Source organism: Sphaerodactylus townsendi, linkage group LG11, assembly GCF_021028975.2.
Source record: "Sphaerodactylus townsendi isolate TG3544 linkage group LG11, MPM_Stown_v2.3, whole genome shotgun sequence".
Lineage (NCBI taxonomy): Eukaryota > Metazoa > Chordata > Lepidosauria > Squamata > Sphaerodactylidae > Sphaerodactylus > Sphaerodactylus townsendi.
In genome coordinates, this window is record NC_059435.1 from 45,000,999 (window position 1) to 45,018,244 (window position 17,246).

The 17,246-nt window shown below is 49.5% G+C and overlaps 1 protein-coding gene and 1 long non-coding RNA gene across 7 annotated transcripts in view; one reads left to right on the forward strand and one right to left on the reverse strand.

Moving 5' to 3' along the window:
- Positions 1–4,302: 4,302 nt before the first annotated feature.
- On the reverse strand, positions 4,303–7,230 carry LOC125441066. The gene is made up of 2 exons (XR_007245783.1): positions 6,894–7,230; positions 4,303–5,026 (listed from the first exon to the last, which is right to left on the reverse strand). It is a non-coding gene; the product is annotated as an uncharacterized LOC125441066 (long non-coding RNA).
- Positions 7,231–7,583: 353 nt separating this feature from the next.
- CRPPA (CDP-L-ribitol pyrophosphorylase A) overlaps positions 7,584–17,246 on the forward strand; it is a 72,940-nt gene continuing 63,277 nt past the window's right edge. For all 6 annotated transcript variants that reach the window (XR_007245799.1, XR_007245798.1, XR_007245800.1 and 3 more), the window contains exon 1: positions 7,584–7,874. Coding sequence is in view for 3 of the 6 variants with exons in the window: in XM_048511657.1 (XP_048367614.1) it covers positions 7,681–7,874 (194 nt within the window). In the remaining 3 variants the exon portion in view is untranslated. The remainder of the gene's footprint in view (positions 7,875–17,246) is intronic.

Sequence of the window (17,246 nt, forward strand, 5' to 3'; positions counted from 1 at the left end):
GACTATACTACTCTGAGATAACAGCAGCATACAAGATTAATTTGATGGGTTGTTACTTTCCTAATTCTGATTATTAAAAGCTTGCACTGCATTTGGCTTTCGATGTACTTAGACAACTATGACAAAGCAGTGCTATTGCAGTTTATCCTCCAATTCAAGAAGCCCTCCTTGCTTTTTAAATATACAGCTCCTGGGAGTGTTAAAGGACACAGGAGCAAGAAGCCTGCCTTATTTATTATTTAAAACATTATTTGCCATCCTTCTATCCAAATAGGGCCTCAAAGGTGGCAAACATCAAAACATTCTAATACTAAAATATGAAGACACAAAAACAGCAGTGTGTATAAAATATTTTTAAAACATAAGCACACAAACACCACATAACACAACAAAGGAGGAAGGCCAATAACAGCTGGGGGAAGGGGGGAAGCCTTCACCCACTGGCAGAAGACAATAATGGACAGAGAAAGACAGGAAGATTCAAAGTTTCAGGACCACATCTGAGAATGGACACTGTGAATCTAGGCTGGGATCCATGGTGGGCATACCCAATAAGGACTTCTGAAGGTGGTTATATTAACCACAAACCATACAGAGGTTTCAAGGTCAATACCAGCACTTTGAATTGGGTCTGGAAGAAAATTGGGAGCCACTCTAGATGGGACAAGAGTGAATGATATGTCAAATAACTGAACAAATTGGCACTCTGGGACCATCTCATCCTGTCATTGTTAAAGCAGATTCTAAGTCAGAACAGATACAAAAGTTTTATCTCCAAAGTGTCAAATAAAACAATCACAGTGGGCTGCAGAACAGTCTATCTCTTCCAATAGGCATTCGACTACCTAGAAGAGTTTTATAAGTCTACACAAGGAGTATTAAAAAAAACCTAGCCACTCATTTGTGCAAGTAAGCTATTGAAATGTGGACTAGACAATGCTACTATTAGATGGATTTCTAATTGGTTGACTGACCAAACTCAAAGGGTGCTCATCAATGGCTCATCTTCATCCTGGAGAGAAGTGACCAGTGGGTGCCACAGGGTTTGGTATTGGGCCCAGTGCTAATCAATATTTTTATCAATGACTTGGATGATGGAATAGAGGGCATGCTAATCAAATTTGCAGATGACACCAAATCAGGAGGAGTAGCTAATATTTCAGAGGACAGAGTCAGAATTCAAAATGACCTGGACAGATTAGAGAGCTGGGCCAAAACAAACAAAATGAATTTCAACAGAGATGAATGCAAGATACTACACTTCGGCAGAAATAATGAAATATGCAGATATAGGATGGGTGACACCTGGCTTGACAGCACTACATGCGAAAGGGATCTGGGAGTCTTACTAGACCACAAACTGAACGTGAGTCATCAGTGTGATGCAGTGGTCAAGAAAGCTAATGCAATTCAGGGCTGTATCAATAGGAGTATAGTGTCTAGATTGAGGGATGTAATTGTACCTCTCTATTCTGCATTGGTTAGACCTCATTGTGTACAATTCTGGGCACCGCAATTCAAGAAGGATATTGACAAGCTGGAATGAGTCCAGAGGAGGGCAACCAAAATGGTAAAAGATCTGGAATCTATGCCCTGTGAGGAGAGACTTAGAGAACTGTGTATGTTTTGTTTGGTGAAGAAGTTAAGAGGTGACTTGATAGCCATGTTTAGATATCTGAAGGGATGTCATGTTGGTGAGGGAGCAAGCTTGTTTTCTGTGCTCCAGAGACTAACACCAGGAGTAATGGGTTCAAGGTGAAGGAAAAGATTCCACCTAAACATTAGGAAAAACTTCCTGACAGTAAGGGCTGTTTGACAGTGGAATTCCCTATCTCGGAGTGTGGTGGAGTCTCCTTCTTTGGAGGTTTTTAAAGAGAGGCTGGGTGGCCATCTGTCAGGAGTGCTTTGATTATGTGTTCCTGCATTGCAGGCGGTTGGACTTATGGCCCTTGGGGTCTCTTCCAACTCCATGGCCCTTTCTGGATGGGCACTGAACGGGGGTGCCGACGCACCCCGGGACCGTTTGCACAGACAGTCCCAGTAGGGGTGCAGGGGAAGGCACAGCCTTCGCACAGGCTGCGCCTTCCCCAACCGGCTTACCTGCTCCTGCTGGCTCCCGTCACGTTGTGGAGCCCAAGGGACATGCCCCCCTGGCCAGAGCAACGGCGCTGGAAACGGAGGCCAGGGTGTGTGTCCCCTGGCCTCCACAATGCGACGGGAGCCAGCAGGAGCAGGTAAGCCAGTTGGGGAAAGCGAGAGGGAAAGGCCAGCAGCTGGAACCTCGTGGAGCGAGGTTCAAAAGGGGCATTTCTGTGCCACTTGGACGGCGTGAGTACGGCGCTGCTGTGTTGCAGCTGTGTGCCTGCTATGCAAACGCCTCCCCAGGGACAGCATTTTTGCTACAGTGAATAATACTGAAAATGTTGTCCCCATTACTGAAATCAGCTCTGCTCTTATACACTACTTATAGAAAGGTATGACTAAAATACACATTGTTTCCACATGAAGCAGGTAATCTTATTGAAGTGACCAAGCAGGTAATCTTATTGAAGACCTGAATGCTTCCCAGGCATGCATGTGGGAGCTACTTCTAATGAGAACTGGTCTTGAGAGTGTTGCCTGGAAAGCAGGGAGAAACACACTGTTCAACCCAATACATTTATAATTTTAGGAAAATTCAGTTTTCTTCTTGATGATGCACGCAGCTATTGTTAATCTGATTTAAAACAAAAGGTTTATGGGCTAGTAACTCTGTGCACCAAAATCTCTCTTCTACTGGTACATGGCAGATCAAGTACATGTCTTGAAGGCATTAAGACCCACATGTATACTTTTTTGAAGGGATTACGGCTTTTTAAAGGCATGAGTAAGAGATGCTGTAAATTTAACAAGAAGTTCATACGAAAGAAACAACATAAATGAAATGATCATTGTTGGCAATGGCAGCATTACGTTAACCACAGGGTGTTTCTCATTCAAGGATCTACATGTTTTTATGCATCGCTTGTATGACAGAAATAACTGTTTAAGGTGGGTCAGCAATTCCACCATTGGCATGTGCACCACCTGCTTCCTGTGAAAAGTTGACTCACCATGTGATTTTATTCAAGAAGAGTAGAAGAAGAAGAGTTTGGATTTATATCCCCCCTTTCTCTCCTGTAGGAGACTCAAAGGGGCTTACAATCTCCTTTCCCTTCCCCCTCACAACAAACACCCTGTGAGATGGGCGGGGCTGAGAGAGCTCCAAAAAGCTGTGACTAGCCCATGGTCACCCAGCTGGCATGTGTGGGAGTGCACAGGCTAATCTGAATTCCCCAGATAAGCCTCCACAACTCAAGCGGCAGAGTTGGGAATCAAACCCGGTTCCTCCAGATCAGAGTGCACCTGCTCTTAGCCACTACGCTACTGCTGCTGCTACAAAGGTGGTGATGCCTGATGCGACCTCTAGAGTAGTGTAGAAATTGACAGTGGTGCGTTGTTAAAGAAGGAAAATATTTGCACAGTTGTACTTCTAGAGCTCCCAAATGATTTTGAACGTGTTGTGCGACTTTTTGATTCATCTCAGCAGCTTGGCCCATAAGATGAGGAAACATTTCAAAATTACCTTTAGAAATGTGGTTCTTCCAAATACCAAGTTTTGTTTTAAAAGCAAGTATCTTGTCAGTGCAGGTTAAAATATTTTCTTTATTTCTCTGCATGCTAGAGTTCAGCTTGTTTAAGTGCTGTTAAATATCAGCTAAGTATGCTAACTAATGGAGCCATATGTCATCTTCAAAGCAGGAAGCAAAGTATTCTTTGTCATGTGCTTTGAAAAATTGATGCAATTCTTCCCTCAGTTCAAACTCTCTGTTCAAGACTTTACCTCCTGAGAGCCACCTAATTTCAGTGTGCTGCAGGAGGATCACATGATCCTTCTCCATGACTTCACATAGTTTGGCAAATAAACGTGATGACAGTGGGCGTTGCTTAATGAAATTTATCATAGCCACAGTGTCGCTAAGAACCTTCTTTAAATGTTCTCCAATGGTCTTCGAAACAAGGGCCTCGCGGTGAAGGAAGCAGTGAGTAGTAATCAGATTAGGATTTTTTCCTTTTACCAGCGAAAAAAAACCCTTTATTTTACCAGTCATGGAAGGGGCGCTATCTGTGCAGATTCCAATGCAATGTTCCCATGATAATCCTCTTTCTTCAAGATAATAAACAAGGTGCTGAAAACGACTTGACCTTTGGTAGTTTCTGGCAGCTCTTTGCAGCATAAAAAATTCTCAGTTATTTCTCCTTCATTTATAAATCAAACAAAAGTGATAATATGGTATTTATTTATGTCAGTCAATTCATCTACCTGAAGAGAGAAATTTGTGCTTTTCAACATTTTAGATACATTATTTTCAACATCCTCTGACATGTCATGTATATGTCTACTAATGGTATTGTCAGATAGGGGTACCTTCTGTACTTCAAACAATGCTTCTTTGCCTAACATAGTGTTTACAATAATTGTACATGCAGGCATTATAATGCTTTCAGCAATAACATGGTTTTCCTTCTTTTGGGCAACTAGCTCTGCTACTAAATAACTTGCCTCTTGTGCCTTCTCACTGACAGTTACCTTCTTTTCAAAAACTTTGCCTTCTTGTGCTTGTGACTTAAGAAGATGTTTGAAATAATCAGTTGTTTTGTGCAGTAACTGGCTATACCGTTTTAATTTTGATGGGGTCATCGCTGTGTTAACGAGCTTTTTTCCACAGATAGCACACAATGGTACAGGGCAATCAGGATCACCACACCATGTGAAACAAAATGCCAAATATTTGTCATCATAAAGTCACACTTTTTTACTGTCAGAGACCCCGGCTCCAGAAGTACTTGGCTCATTTTGTGCCTGCAGATTCTCCTTCAGTGTTACTGGCACAACTTCTTTTTACAAACTTCCACATTTTAAAATTCTTCAGCACACACAAGAGACACAGGCACATGATACAACTTGGCCCGGCAAGCCCTCCTCACCCCGCGTCTTCTGAGCAACCTGTTGGGATTTTGGAAATGTCCGTCACAACTCAGTTATGAAAGGGTCAGGAAAGTTTAGTTTAAACCAATTTACGTATGGCTGGTAAAGACATGAAAGCATTTTTGCCCAGTTTTGCCCACTCAAGATCCGCAAAATGCATGAAGGATCGCCTCAGCTGGTAAGCAGATGTATGTGCATATGCTCAGCAGAGGCATACAGGCCAGAGGGGAAAGCCCTACACTGGGGGCAGGAGATGCTCAGCTTGACTTACATAAGGGCAGGGTGTCTATGACAAATACTAAATTTGGATTAGGAGCTTCTCAGCTTGTCAGCCATGGTGTTATACCTGCCTCCTTAAAAACAGTCTACCTCGCCCATTTCCAAATCTCTCACTCCAAAATGCTTAGGGCAGTACCTCCCCCTTTTTTTTCGCCTTAACAACTCTGGGCAGGTTAAAATGTGTACAACTGGCTCAAGTTCATCCAACATGTTTCATTGCAGAATGGGGACTTGACCCATTGCCTCCTAGATCCTATTAGCAAGACAATTGGCATCACACTTCCTTTGATCTGTATCTTATTGCCCACCTTGGGGAAGAGCAAGCAAGAGTTCTCGGAGGACCCTCCATTTTCATTAGTTAATATTTCTGCCTCAGAGAGTTGGAGAGAAAGTGGGGGGAGGGGGGAGAGAAGAGAAAGCAGCAGGGGAAAAAATAAAAATAACACAGGGGTCCAGGGGCAAAGTAATACCGAGCATTTAACCAACCACATGCATTTCTCCAGAAGATGCACCAAATAAGTTCTCTTGGTGTGTTGGTTTTAAAGGGGTCCCCAGACTTCTGTTATGCGTGGCAACTGCAGAGCAACTAGGCCACCCAATTGGAACCAGTTCCGTCCATGCTGTAAACTCAAGGGCATTGCACCTTGTGGGTGGGTGGGAAGGAGGGATAGAAGAGGCAGAGGCAGAAAATGCAAAACCAAGAGACCCACAAATGCCACAGTCCCACAAACTGCTCACCCTCTTTGAGGAGCCTTTACCTACCAGCGGGAACTGGCGAGTCACAGCATGGCTGCCAGCCTCTGAGAGCAGGCGCGTGGCGCTATGTCCCCAGCATTGCTCTCTGCCTCACCTGGCAGGAGCTGCAATGGCCAGGAAGTGCTGAGGGCGGCCAGCGGGTGGGCCTCCCTTCCACGCGGCCGGAGCAAAGTCAAGAGCGACTATCCTGGCTGTTACTGTCGCAGGTGCTGCTCTCGAGTTTGCTCCGGCAGAGTGGACGGGAGACCCACCCGCTGGCCGCTCTCAGCGCCTCCTAGCCAGCTATGGAACAGGGCGGCCGGGCGGGCCTCCCTTCCACTCGGCCAGAGCAAACTCAAGAGTGGCAATCCTGGCTGTGGCTGTTGCCGCCGTTGCTCTCAAGTTTGCTCTGGCCGAATGGAAGGGAGGCTTGCCCGCTGGCCGCCTTCAGCACCTCCCTTCCACTTGGCTGGAGCAAACTCAAGAGCAGCGATCCTGGCTGTTGCCGCCGTTGAGTTTGCTCCGGCCGAATGAAAGGGAGGCTTGCGCGCTGGCCGCCCTCAGCGCCTCCCTTCCACTCGGCCGGAGCAAACTCGAGAGCGGCGATTGGAAGGGAGACTTTCCTGCTGGCCGCCCTCAGCGCCTCCCTTCCACTCAGTTGGAGCAAACTCGAGAGCAGCGATCCTGGCTGTTGCCGCCGTTGAGTTTACTCCGGCCAAATGAAAGGGAGGCTTGCGCGCTGGCTGCCCTCAGCACCTCCTGGTCAGCTGTGGAGGGCAGTGGGGGCGCGAGCCTTCCTTTCACTTGGCTGGAGCAAGCTCGAGAGCAGCGACCACCGGGGGTCTTTTTAACTTCTTAATGTTATACACACCAAGACGCCAGCATCGTGTTCGCCGAGAGGTTGGCAATATGGCGGCGGCTGATAGGATTTTCCTCCCTCTCAGAGTTGTTGGCGCCTGCGTTTACTCAGGAGGCATGCGCGTTGGGCACCACAGCATGTCCTTTCATGTGAGGTGAAGCAGCTTCCCTTAAGTTGGTTTTGGTAAGGGGTGGGGTTGAGATGCTTTCTTGTTTCATTAGCAAAATTACTTGTAGCTCGTCATGGGTGGGGTGGGGTGGGGTGGGGTGGGGTGGGGGGCGGTAGCGTTTCCTGCAGTGCCTTGGAGAATGCTCACCGAACCGAAAATCACTGCGCTAAAGAACCACAAAGTCCCAGTTTACCTTCCAAGGGTAACCAGTCCCTGATCTAAATGCCACAACAGCCTGTCTGTGGAAAGACACACGCAAACGCAACGCAACTCTTCAGACGCAGGGCGACTCTGCAGGAACACGCATGCGCAAAACGGCCCTCAGCCCTGACCGACTAGGGCTACTCAAACGGCCGATTCATTTTTTAAAAAAAAAACTATCGGGTGGAAGGCAGCTGCTACAACGGCAGTTTGCTGTGCTGAAGGATGATTGGTCCGGGGGTAAGGGCACGGGCCAATGGAGATCGGAAGCCAGAGCCGGCACGAGATTTCCCCCCGCCTCCCGGCTTTGAGCAGTGGTTTTCAGACGTAATTGGAGTCATAAGTAAAGCGGGCGGCGGCATTTCCGCTTGAACTGTATGGAGGGGAGGGGGGTACAACGCGACGGGAGTTGTAGTTTAGGCTGCTGCAATGGAGACTGTCCTCAAGAAGTCTAGCAGTGGCGGGTGCGGCTCTGAGGTTGCAGATGAGCGGCCCCCGGCCTTAGTGTCTGCGGTGTTGCCGGCTGGAGGGACGGGGGAACGCATGGGCGGCAGCACCCCGAAGCAGTTTTGCGAGATTCTGGGGAGGCCGCTCATTAGCTATACGGTGCGGGCGCTGGAAAGGTAATACTCCGCCTCCCAAGCTCTGTGTGGACAGGCCCGCTCTGGAGTACGCATGCGCACGCAGTTTCGGCTACCTTTATCCCTGCCAATCTTATTCGAGTCAAAGCGATTTTTGACGCGCCTTTAGGGAAAAAGGGGCTGTTCAGAAAACTTCAAAAGGACACCGCTCTGCTTGAAAGTTTGCTTAATATATAGGTAGAAGTTAAGAAAAGAGAAATGTTATTCAGGAGGAATTAAGCAGCAATCTAGTGGTGGCCCCTTAAAGACTAAGGGTAGCTTTTATTGCACTGTAAAGTGGATTCCGCACTGCATTTATAATGAGTTGCAGTCATTATAAATGAATTCGTTTTCCCAATAAGTTCATTTATAACGATTGCAACTCATTATAAATATCCACTTTGGGTTCCTACTGGGAAGAAAAGGGGGAGGTTTAAATGAAGTAAACAAATAAAATAATAAAACTTATATTCCAGCTACCCATTATACATTATTGAATCCATTAATATGGCATTTTTACATTCCAAAATGCTTGCTCAGCCCTGCCTGAGACAGAGCCTCCCTGTTGGATTGCCTGCCTGCCAACCAGCCAAGCAGAAGTTGACCTGGTGAGCTGCCGCCTGCTGCCCATGGGAAGGAGCGAGAGTCCTTCCCCACCCACCCCATTGGAAACACCTGCAGGGGTTGGTGCCTGGCAGTTAGAACAAGAGTTCCATCAGCATCCCAAGACTTGGGCAGCAGCCAAAGGGCGCCAGCAAAAGGCCACCCCCCCCCCCTTTGGGGACTGTTTGGGGAGGGTTATGCTGTAGGTGGAGCAGACTCTAAATTTGTTCATTGCATTGTAGTTTCTGTAGTTGTGGGATCTGTGATTCAGGAGTTAGCTGGTTCCAATGGGAAGGAGTGAGAGTCCTTCCCAACCCACCCTATTGGAAACACCTGCAGGGGGTGGGGTTTGGCAGTTACAAGAGGAGTTCCTATGTTGATTGATGCTATGTTTATTGATTTTTTTGCTTGATGTTATGATTACTGATGTTAGGTATTATACTGTTGTTGTTCACCACCCTGAGCCCTTTGGGGAAGGGTGGTATACAAATCGAATAATACAGTAAAAGACAGTGTGGAATCATTCTACATTCCCTTGGCCCAGAGTGGTAAACTGCAATGCAGCAGTTAAAGCATGACTTGAACTCCCTCCTGACAGAAATCGATTTCAGTTAGCTGGCTCAAGGTTGACTCAGCCTTTTATCCTTCTGAGGTTAGTAAAATGAATACTCACATTGCTGGGGGTAAAATGTAGATCACTGAGGATGGCAATGGCAAACCACTCCGTAAACAGTCTGCCTAGGAATGTTGTGATGTGATGTCATCCCATGGGTCAGTAATGACCAGTGCTTGAACCTCTGCCTTTAAGCTAAAGGATCCATACTATAATTAGAGCTTCTGGTAGGAAGTTTGAAAACAAATAGTGGGGTCAAGGGACCTTGCAGGAAATATGGAACGAAATTTAACTGTGGGAAATTTGTATCTAAGAAAGGTGCATTTAGTAGAACTGCTGAGCAGCAGTAATGGTAGTCCTGGGTTTTGGTAACATATTTAGCACATCAGCCAGAATATCATATACATGAATGGCAATAAGACCTTACTGTGCATTCAGTGAAACTTGCTGCCTGGCAATACAACTGTAGCTTTTTGTTGCAGTTCTAAATATCCTAGTTAGGAAACCTCATTGAGCTCTGGAGAAAGAATTTCTGAGTGAAAATGCTTTAGATTGCACTATTAAGAAGAAGAAGAGTTTGGATTTATATCCCCCCTTTCTCTCCTGTATGAGATTCTAAGGGGCTTACAATCTCCTTGCCCTTCCCCCCCTCACAGCAAACACCCTGTGAGGTAGGTGGGGCTGAGAGAGCTCTGAGAAGCTGTGACTAGCCCAAGGTCATCCAGCTGGCATGTGTGGGAGTGTACAGGCTAATCTGAATTCCCCAGATAAGCCTTCACAGCTCAGGCAGCAGAGCAGAGAATCAAACCTGGTTCCTCCAGATTAGATACACGAGCTCTTAACCTCCTACGCCACTGCTGCTCCTGCTTAGTTCCTATTTTGTTGTTAAGTGAATTGCTGACCAAGACTCAGGGTGAGTCAGGTAGTTCATGACCTGTGACTCACGGGGGACCGGGGGGGGGGGTGGGGGAGCGTGTGCGCCCAGAAGGCTCCAGCTGGCACAGGCATTCCATGCGCTCTATCTGCGGTTCTGCTGGGTTCGCAGGCTCACTCCTACATCTCCCCATTTCTAACGTTTTAGAACGGAAACCGAATTAGCTGGGACAATTTAGGGGAACGCTTGCCTCCCCAGGAACTCGCTCAAGCTGGTTGAGCTGTTTGTGCAACATGAGAACCTGGTTTTTACGCAAGGGGGAGTCAAAGGGTTTCCTGCACACATTACAGGCAAAAGTAGAGATACATTGAACAAGGCAAGATCCGACGACAAGGCATACAATCAAACCAATGAAGAATTGTACAATAGCACGTAACCATCCCCCTGGCAGCCAGCTCCAAAGGGCTGACCACCAATGAGGCAACACATCGTATTTCAGATTAGACACGATCTCTTGCAACTCATGCACTTTCATATGAATCAAATGGGAATTATCGGAAAGATTAAAACAGCACATATTATTTACATTCTCACAACCTTGGTGATGCAATAACAACAAGTAATCTATAGCGGCACGATTATCTAAAGTCGCTTGACGGAGTTCCTGCTGCTCGGAGGCCAGAGCAACCAGAGCAACTGAGGTGGAATTAATGGACTTCGCAATGGCGCAGGCCAAACGGCTGATAGTCTTAGTGTTGTAGGAAGCAAGTCCGGGGACTCCCACAAGGGAGGTCGCGAGGGAAACATACTCTGCCTCGGAGAGGGCAACCGCGTCGCTCCGGCAGGCCGGATCGAGAGGGAGGGTGGAGCGACGGCGGCGCTTGGGCTCCCGGGGTGGAGCCTGCGGTAGAATGATGGTGAGGCGGCTAAGACAGCAAAGAGTCCTGGCAGAAAGATGAGCGGGGATGTAGTTGAAGGTTCTTTCCCTGCAAGTCCAGAACCAACCTTTAGGGAGCAGGATGTTCCCATACACGGGGGGGAATGTCCTCCATGTGTGTGCAGTTCCAATTGGCCGAGCCGGTGAATGGGCTCGGGCCGGCTTGTGCTCCCGCCACGTTGGCGATGCGGGCACAAGTATTGGACTTGTGGTTGGCGACAGTCTTGGTGATGAGGGAGAGAGTGCTGGCGGGGAGGGTCTGGACGACGGGTCCCCAGTCAGTGCTTATAGAATACCTGATAGACGAGGCATTCATGAAGGGGCTCAGGCCAGACTCCTCTAGGAAGTCTCCAGGGGCTTTGCAGACGGGAAGCAGGCAGGAGCTCAGCAAACTTCCCACCCCCAGATACTGGCCCAATCAGAAGGACGAGACGTTGGCAGCGGCAGCGAACTGCTCCCAGATGTTGGCTTGATTAAGATCCAAGAGGGGGTGACCGACTGTCACAGGCAGGAGGCAGCAGAGCAAGCAGATGATTGTGACTGCGGAATTTGCAGTAATAACCGCAAAGATGGCAACGCAGAGATCCTCGGGTGTCTCGGGGCGGCCACGCTGTTGCAGCAGCTCCCGAGCTTGGCTGGTCATTGCCTTGACGTCCCCCCAGGTCATCCAGGTCCTCGGACCGTTCTGGCGCTGGTGGCGGTTCCGCCGAGGCAGCAGGGCAGGGTCCTCCAGGGAGATCCGCTCCATCTCTGGGATGGGGTTGGTTTCCTTTTGGTGCCACTCCATGGGCTGGCTGGACATGGCGAGCTGGAATCCACAGGGGACCTGTAGGGAGAAGGATTGAAGCATACCCCCTTCCCCAGGTTATGAGAGGGGCCGGGCCCCGCCAGGCTCGGTCTGGGAGCTGGCAGTAGTAGACCTGGGCATGGGGGAGAGGCTCTGATTGCCTGAAGTGCCTCTCCACAGGGGTGAGCTGTTGCCCGGAGGGTAGGGCGAGCAAGTTTAGGTGATTGATAGTGAATAGCACTTTTGATACGGTCTGCTGGATGAGACCTAAATTGGGGGGGCCACCTACTCCCTTTCTTTAGTTTGTTTGGCTAAAACTTCTTTGAAGGTGTGGTTGGCCCGTTCAACGATCGCTTGGTGATTTTAAATGCCTGGAGCGCAGGGTTTGTGACAGGAGTGGCGAACGGGCAAGCGGCTCCTATGGAGCGTTGGCTTCAGGAACGTCATAAGGACGCGACGAGGCGATGGTCCGAGCCTCCCGGAAGGGCAGGCGGACCCTTGGGGGATTGTGGGTATGTCATGCCCCCACAGAGCCTTTGTTTATTTCCCCTTTAGTTTCCCCGCAATTAGTATGGGTTTAGCTATGTTTTGTACAGTATTCAGTGGGAGGGAACCGAATTTAGTTCTGTCCCTTTAAGAAGCCCTAGGGCTGGTGTTCTACGGCAGTTATTACCCAGCAACCTGTCTGATTTGGCAGTTGGGGGCCAACGGAAGCTGGGTGACTGCAGCAGTTAGGTGCCAACGGAAGCTGGGTGACAGCAACAAGTTAGACAGTCAAAGATGTTATAGTCTCACAGTATTTACAATAAATTCCAGACTCCAGAAAGTTTCTGCAACAAAGTAACCTTTATTTAGTTAGACCCGGGAGGAGTCAGGGTCTGTCAACATTGTTACAATTAAAGCTTTAAGTATTGAACTGTTAACTGAGTCAGTGAGTCTTACATTCTGCTTTGGCCGGGTGCAGGGCACCTAGATAACCACCTGGGGAGCAGAACAGGGTATGCATACTTAATTTCTGCAGGACAATGAGTTTTGAAGGCATATGCACAGTAGGAAACACATTTGCAAAGGAAGCAATTACATGGATGGGGGTCAGTTTTCAAAACAAAAGGCAGGAAGAAGTCCCATAATGAGGTTAAGGGATACTCACCGTGACCACGGAGGCTGATCGAAAGGGGGTGCTCGGATGTTGGGATTGCAGTTGAGCATCTTGGGGAAATGCCGCCCGCCGAAACAGCTCCTTAAGGGGCGGTTTCGGCTAAGCGCCTGGCCTAGCATGTGGTACTGATAAAGTTGCCAGGCGCTGGTAAAGTTGCCATGCACTGGGCAGCCATAACCCAAACAGGTTTGTGAGTAGGGGCATGATGGCGGCAGCCCCTTTTTAACCTGGGCCTGTCTTGGAAGTGCTGCGGTACCAAGACGGGCCCAGATTTTAATCCAGGGAGGGCCAGCCAGCCAATTGGCCCTCCCGCCTTTGCTGGTTGAAGAATAGAGGCGAGAGAGGAGAGAGGGAAGGCTTCAGAGCAGAAGCTCGGATGGAGAAAGGAAATGGAGTCGAGGTGGGGAGGTGGAGATCTCAATGTGGCCAGCTGCCAGCTGTTCTCCTACGAGTTGGTGCATGGCAGCCAACTTCTCTCTGGGCAGCGGCCATTGCTCCACCCAAACGGGGGTCTCGGTGATCCATGTGAGAGGGAGAGCGGTGGGAGTGGGCTTATCCATCCCAGACTAAGGTCGTCTTGACCTGGCTCATAAGATCCCTTCCCCACAAGTTAACGTGGATGTCCAAGACAATGGGGCGGACTGTGAGCTGCCGCTCAAGTCCCGGGCTGCCGTCCGTGAGCGGGCGGATGCTCCGTCTCGCGGTCTGTTTTCCCCCCACCCCCCAGATGCGCGGGCAAGCCTTGGTCGGCCACTGATCAGGCCACTCGGCTGCTCTGATGACGGTTACGTCGGCACCGGTGTCCACTAGCCCCTTGAATGGACACCCTTCTATGGTGAGCTCCAAGTATGGACGGGAGCTACCGATGGGCGTCTCCACCGCCACTACGGTGGTGCCGGCTGCGCCTTGATGGTTACCTGGGCTCGTGGCCTTTATTGAATCGGCGGCAGGCAGTGCGTGGGGCAAGAGGATCAGCTGTGCGCAGCTGATTCCGCTGGGCAGTTCCTGCGGGATGTTTGTCCACACCTGGATGTGAATGGCTCCCTGGTGTGTGGAGTCAATGACCCCTGGAATAACAAACAACCCCTGCTCAGCGGCAGAGGCCTTAGGCAAGACCAATCCGACGGCTTCCAAGGGAATGGGATCGCTGTACTGGGTCGGAGCAACGAGGATCTCATGGGGGAACTTGAGGGAAAGAGGTTGGGTGCAGGTGAGAGAGATACCATTAGAAGGAGGTGGTCTGGGTTGTTGCGGTGCAGGCCTCGGTTCTTGGGGCTGCTTCAGTACTCCCTTCTTTGCTCCTGGGCCGGGGAGAGGCCCAGGTGCGAGTTTCCCGACCTGCATTCGCTCCTCCAGTGAAAGCCTTTCTGGCACAAGGGGCACTTGGTCTTGGGCTTTCCCGGGGGTCCTCGCCTTCTGGAGGCGGACCCTCCTCCGTCAGGGTTGTAGGCCCTCCCGCCGGGCGACCTACAATCCTTCCGGAAATGTCCCTGCTTGCCGCAGTTGAAGCACTCGCCCGGGGGCTGTCCCCTGGTGGAGGAGAGTGCTGCAGCTAAGAGACTGGCCTGATGTGTGGAAGATCCGATATCCTGGCAAGCTTTAAGCATGTCGGCCAGTTCGGGGTTCTTCCCTAGGCCCGTGATCGCTCTGCGGCACTCGGCGGAGGCATTCTCCTTAGCGAGGCGCATGAGGAGCTTGGTTTGGGCCACTTCGTTGTCGACTTGTCTCTTTAGGGCTTCCTGGAGCCTGTTCAGGAACTCAGCATAAGGCTCCTGGGGCTTCTGCCGAATATTGGAGAAGCTTTGGGATGGTCGTCCGGTATTAGGTACCTTCAAAAACGCTTTGTAAGCGCAATCAGAGGCGACCGTAAGGGTGGCCTCTGGTAGGACGATCTGCGCGTTGGGATTGGTGAAGTTTCCGCAGCTGTTCTCCAGTATAGGCACCACCGGAGGCTGCTCCTTTGTTTATGCATTGCTGGCGGAACTCACTCTCCCAGACTACATATTGCGCAGGGTTCAAGAGCATGTGGAAAGTTGTCTTCCAGTCCTCCGGAACCATTAGGTGATTCCGCATGACCGCTTCCAGCATGCCTCTCACATAGGGGCTCGTAATCCCCATGTCCCGTATTGCTTTACGGAGCTCAGTGAGAACGTAACGACTCGCTGAATGTTGCCATCGCCATCAACATGATCAGTGAAGTGGACGGGGCACAGAACGAGGAGGTCGGCATCGTCTTCCGTCAGTGTTTCCTTTCTCAGCAGATCATGGTTAATGCGTTCTGCTAGAGTTTTGAAACCCGCGCCATTACGTGGCGCTGACGGAGGTGCGGTGGCTTCAGAAGTGGAAGGGGGAAGTGGAGCAGAAGGCGGCGCGAGAGGAGGAGGCGGCTGGGCCGCGAGAGTGCGAGCGGGAGAGTTTGAATGAGGCAAGGTAGCAAGCGAAACAAGAGGAGGACAGGCGTCCGGTTTAGTAGAGAGAGAATATTCCGGGGGTGAAATTGTAGGTGAAGGGTCGAAAGGAGGGACATCTATGGCAGAGAGACCACAGACCTGCAGACTGATGGCGACGTAACATTGCCTCCACGTCAGTAGCAGTGGCATCGGCGCACGAGGCTCCTCGTGCAGAGTGCGCCCGATGCTTTCCCAGTCCTTAAGATTCAATGTCCCCCTCTCAGGGTACCACGGACATTGCCTATCAATCCGAGGATGAGCAGATCCAGCGGACGATCGGTGCACCGAAGGGGCCTATTCCAGGCGACGGTAAGCGGGCGGAGGTTGGAGATTCCCGGGTTTCGGCACCAGCATGAAGTCGGCCTGCAGGGGTCGCAAGGAAGAGGCGAGACGCGGTGATATAATCCGGTGGAGAGAGCCAGCGCAGGAAGCGCGGTCCTTGGATCTGGCAACTCTGATCCGTAGGCCTGGCTACTCCGCTGTGTGCTAGTCCCTGGCACCTTTTATTAGGGTTTCTCTGGGGGCGTGCAAAGGAGGTAAATAGGCGGGAGAGCGGGAGATCATCATGTGATGCATGATCTGATGGGGCTGCTACGTGCAGGAGGAAGCGTCCGCGTCTGGGTCTAATCCATGCCTGGGGGCAAGAGCCCTTTTGTCCCTTTGTCTGGGACACCTGGTGACCGTGAGTCAGGTAGTTCATGACCTGTGACTCACGGGGGACCGGGGGGTGGGGGAACGTGTGCGCCCAGAAGGCCGCAGCTGGCACAGGCATTCCATGCGCTCTATCCGCGGTTCTGCTGGATTCGCGGGCTCACCCCTACACCCTACCACTCCAAGTAGTTAAAGATACTAATCAGCTCAAGTTTTTCCTTAGTCTGTTTTTAATGCCTCTCTTTCCACATTCATGATTACTAAATGCACATTTACATGCACAGTCTTCAGCATATTGACAGAGCTTTTTTGAACACATTCCTTGTGCCAAGAAGCTGTAGGCATCCACTAGTCCAAAACAAAATCCCAAAAAATGAACAAAAGCAATGTATTAGGAATAAACCAAAGGACAAAAAGCTACAAGCTTTTGAGTTCTTGAGAACTCTTCATCAGGCTGATTGTTACCATTGTGTGTGGGGAGAAGCTGATGTTTGGCTGCCTTGTTAAGACCGTGCCTTGTTAGCCTCCTCTGTGAAATGCTCTGTATGCTCTTTTTAAAAAGATGGTCCTACCCTTTAGGTTCCTAAATATATACTGAAGAAGAAGAAGAGTTTGGAGTTACATCCCCCCTTTCTCTCCTGTAGGAGACTCAAAGGGACTTACAATCTCCTTGCCCTTCTCCCCTCACAACAAACACCCTGTGAGGTGGGTGGGGCTGAGAGAGCTCCGAGAAGCTGTGACTAGCCGAAGGTCACCCAGCTAACGGGTGTGGGAGTACACAGGCTAATCTGAATTCCCCAGATAAGCCTCCACAGTTCCGGTGGCAGAGCAGGGAATCAAACCCGGTTTCTCCAGATTAGAATGCACCTGCTCTTAAACACTACACCACTGCTGCTCCTGGATTGTAAATGTTGCATACATCTGCAGCATGTACAGGAATTATCACAAATTATGTTGTGCAAATTCTTTTACAGTACTTTTGAAGCAAAGTCTTGTTTTACAAAACTTTGTCTTACAAAACCTTGTCTTTACAAAGAAAATATGTCATAGGAATTTTTTTCAGTTGGAAAAATGAGAAAAAGTCCCCTCTTGATTTTTTTTCTACGTACTGTCACATTATTATCCCCATAATTAAATTCATTTTCTGTTAAGGTTTGGTCTACTCCTTTATGAATTCTAGGCAAAAGCAGAAATTGGTTATTTTCATTATTGAGTATAAAAAGCACTTTTCTTTGGTTTGAGAAAATGTATTTGGTGTATTGTTTTGATAAAGACAGTTATTGAGCTTTCTTCATCAGTAC